The sequence below is a fragment of the Plasmodium reichenowi genome, chromosome 14 (genome assembly GCF_001601855.1).
Source record: "Plasmodium reichenowi strain SY57 chromosome 14, whole genome shotgun sequence".
In the NCBI taxonomy this organism is placed as follows: domain Eukaryota; phylum Apicomplexa; class Aconoidasida; order Haemosporida; family Plasmodiidae; genus Plasmodium; species Plasmodium reichenowi.
In genome coordinates, this window is record NC_033659.1 from 1202065 (window position 1) to 1206536 (window position 4472).

Here is a 4472-nt window from a genome sequence, read left to right on the forward strand (position 1 = left end):
CTGTTTGTTAAAAATAAAAAAAAAAAAAAAAAAAATGAAAAAAAAATACAAGAATAAAAAAATAAAATAAAAATAATATATAAAATATATATATATATATATTATTTTTTTTTTTTTATTTTATTTTTTTTTTTATATTTTTGCTTTTTTTTTTTTTTTTTTGCAATGGCCCGTTTTAAGAGCCAATTTAATTTCATGCTAAAGTTTAAGAGACATATTGGTAATAAGATAATATGGGGGAGAACAAATAATTGTTTTTATAAAAAGGAATATATTTTTTCGTCATTTAGAAATAATATTGCAAAGAGATACTTAAGTATTCATGAATATTTATCAGTAGATTTATTACGTTCCCATAATGTGCCTTGTCCTGAAGGGTATGCAGCGAAAACGCCAGAAGAAGCAGAAGAGAAAGCTTTATTATTACAAAACGTTTGTGGTGATAATGATTTAGTAATAAAAGCTCAAGTATTAAGTGGTGGGAGGGGTGTTGGTTATTTTAAAGAAAATAATTTTGAAGGAGGAGTTCATGTTTGTCGAAATAGTATGGAAGTAAAAGAAATAGCAACAAAAATGTTGAATAATACTTTAATTACTAAGCAAAGTGGTCCTGAAGGAAAAAAATGTAATACTGTATTTATATGTGAACGTTTTTATATAAGAAAAGAAAGATATATTGCTTTTCTATTAGATAGAAATTCTGATGGTATAATTCTACTTGGATCAAGTATAGGAGGCTCATCTATTGAAGATATTATAAAAAAAAATCCGGATGCTATATATAAATTAAATATTGATATAAACAATGGTTTAACTACAGGACAAGCTAGGGAGTTTTCAGAAAAAATAGGTTTTAAAAATGACCAATTAAATATTGTTACAGATATGATTGTAAATTTATATAAAGTTTTTAAAAAATATGATTGTACATTATTAGAAATTAATCCTTTATCAGAATTAAACGATGGAAGAGTTTTGTGTTGTGATGCCAAACTAAATTTTGATGATAATGCTGAATATAGACAAACAAATATATTTGAAAAAAGAGATTTAACACAAGAAAATAAAGAAGAATTATTAGCTAAGAAATATAATCTTAATTATGTATCATTAAATGGAAATATTGCATGTATGGTTAACGGTGCAGGATTAGCTATGGCAACCTTAGATTTAATTATATTACATAAAGGTAACCCATCAAATTTTTTAGATGTAGGAGGAGGAGCAACAGAAGAAGAAATAACTGAAGCTTTAAAAATTATTAATAATAATGAAAATGCAAAAATCTGTTTTATAAATATTCTAGGAGGTATCATGAGATGTGATATTATTGCTAATGGTATTATTAACGCATTCAAACAAGTAAAATTTAATAAACCTATTATTATAAGATTAGAAGGTACGAATCAAGAACAAGCACACGAAATTATTAAAAACTCAAACATTAAATGTATTGTATGTCAAGACATGAATGTGGCTGCTCAAAAAAGTGTAGCCATGGCAAAAATTATAGAAATAGCAGAACGTGAAAACATAGACATCTCGTTTAATTAACATCAACATGGGGAAATAAAATTATACAAATATATAACATTAATATAAATATATATATATATATATATATATATATTAATGTTAATATTTATGTACGTTTATTTTTCTTTTCCATAATATCATTACATATCCATTTTTTAATAAACAACTGAATTAAATATATGTATTTATTTATACATATATATATATATATATTTATATATTTATATGTGCATATCCTTAAATTTATCATATACATTTATAATTTAACCATAGGAACTTAAATAAAATGGTACAGAATTTATATATTATATATTTTTTCATTTTATTTTATTTTTTTCAGTTATGCTAAAAATAAACCTTTAATATTTGTAAACCATCTTAAATTTAAATAAAAAAAATGACATATTAATATATATATATATATATATATATATATATTTTACGAAATAAATAAAATAATATATAGTATCATCATATAATATACCTATATAAAATATAATACCTGTATATGTATAATAAAAACAAATAATACACAACATAATAATAATATTAATATAATAATAAAATATTTAATTTTATTTATTATTATTGTGGAGCATTATTTCATATATTTTCTATTTTAAAATGTCATGATAATATTTGTTAAATTATATTATTATAAAGAATATTATAGAATTTTTAATTATATATATAAATAATATCTTATATTATATATTATTATATATATATGATTATAGGGGGGAATTTTTTTTTTACTCATACTAATATAAAATACCCTTGTACCACCAATATTATATATATATTATATAAGGCATATATATAATAAATAATACATCTTATATTATTATATTGTATAAATAAATATTCATATTATAATGAATTTATATAAATATTAATATATATACTATTATATTATATTATATATATATATATATTTTTTTATATATATATAATTGAAAAATTCCATCTCTGAAATTATAATAATATATTGGTCACTAATATATAATAAATATTTTATATAATATTTATATATAAATAAATAATATAAAATAATGTAATATAATAATATATATTACTTAAGTTTTTATATATGTTTGTTTACATATATATAAGAAATATGAAATATTATATAATAATATAATATATAATTATATGTAATAAATATATATATAATATATATAATAATATTAATCGATTTTCTTCCTTTAAATAAATAATATATATTCCAATTTTTTTTTTTCTTTTTTTTTTTTTTTTTTGTACCTTATTCTCACATATCTCATAAAATAATTATAATATATACAATTTTTCATTTTTTTTCTTTTTTTTTTTATTTATATTTCTCTAAAATTTTATTTTATTTTTTTATTATATTTTCGTATTTAGTACGATTTAAAAATATAGTCCTTTTTTTTTCTTTTTATTTTTTTTAAAGAAAATAAAATAAGGAAACATTAAAAATTAAAATTAAAATTAAAATAAATATTATATATATTTTTATATTTTTTTTAATAAAAAAAAATATTAATTGTAAAATATAAAAAAATTAATATAAAAAAGAAGAAAACTTCATATATTATATAAATTAATATAATAAATAAATAGTGAAAACAATGCCACGAGTTGAATTAACAGAAGAAGAAAAATTATATATTTCTAAAAAAAATCTTTTGTTTAAAAGATTTGTAGAGCCAGGCAGATTATGCCTTATTGAGTATGGTCCATACGCTGGAAAGGTATAATATAAAAAAAAAAAATATATATATGTATATGTATATATATATATATATATATATATATATATATTTATATTTAATATTTATTCTTTTAATATGAAAAAATTTACGTGAGGAGTTAAAAAAAAATGTATTACTTGTTAAATATATGTATGTATGTATGTATTTATTCATATATATAATATATATGTATATTTTTATTTATTTTATTTTTTTTTTTTCTTTTATAGTTGTGTTTTATTGTAGATATTGTAACCATCACTCGTGTTATCGTCGATGGAGCATTTATTACAGGGTAAGGCAAAATTTACCATTTGTATATATAAAAAATATATATATATATATATATATTTTATATGTAAACCTTTTTAACATTCTATGATGTATAATATGTCCGTTATAGAACGGGGGTCCCTTGGTTATGCACATATATATATGTATATGTTTATATATATATATATATATATTTTTATTTTTTTATTTTTTTATTTTGCAGAGTGCCTCGTATGGTCATCCCCTTGAAAAGATTAAAGTTATTAAAGGAAAGAATTAAAATTAACAAAAATTGTAAAAGTGGATTTTTAAGGAAAACAGTTAACAGCACTAAGGTATTAGAAGAGTTTAATAATTCAAAGTTGGGAAAGAAAATGATCATAAAAAAAAAAAGAGATGAAGCTACCGACTTCGAAAGATTCCAAGTATATTTTGCCAAGAGAGAATTAAAAAAGAAAATGACAACCTTAAAAAATAAAAAAAATGGTGAAAATAAAAACGTAAAAAAAGTTAAGAAAAATGTACAAAAGGTTAAAGCTTAAAGGAGTTGTGTCTTTGTTCATTTCAAGAAAAAAAAATATATTATTGTTTAACAAAACAAAAAGTATATAGGATACATACATACATAAATAAATAAATAAATACATAATAATAAAGAAAATATATATATATATATATATATTTATATTTATATTTATTAATGTATTTATATGTGTGTATATATTTTATATGTACCTTTAACTTATTTGGGAATTTATCTTATACATTTATATATATGTTATATATATATATATATATATATATATATATATATATATATATTATGTATTTAATGAAAAAATTCATATTACCTTTTTTATTTTCATTTTCATTTTTATTTTCATTTTCATTTTTATTTTCATTTTTATTTTCTTCTTTATTTTCTTT

The 4472-nt window shown here is 18.2% G+C and overlaps 2 protein-coding genes across 2 annotated transcripts; both read left to right on the forward strand.

Moving 5' to 3' along the window:
- Positions 1-165: 165 nt before the first annotated feature.
- On the forward strand, positions 166-1554 carry PRSY57_1430900 (ATP-specific succinyl-CoA synthetase beta subunit, putative; the record flags this gene model as incomplete). The annotated part of the gene is made up of 1 exon (XM_012909909.2): positions 166-1554. One exon carries the CDS (start codon positions 166-168, stop codon positions 1552-1554), a length of 1389 nt encoding a protein of 462 aa, XP_012765363.1.
- A 1595-nt stretch (positions 1555-3149) lies between these two features.
- PRSY57_1431000 (60S ribosomal protein L14, putative) lies at positions 3150-4087 on the forward strand (the record flags this gene model as incomplete). The annotated part of the gene is made up of 3 exons (XM_012909910.1): positions 3150-3272; positions 3503-3567; positions 3769-4087. 3 exons carry the CDS (start codon positions 3150-3152, stop codon positions 4085-4087), a joined length of 507 nt encoding a protein of 168 aa, XP_012765364.1.
- Positions 4088-4472: the final 385 nt, after the last annotated feature.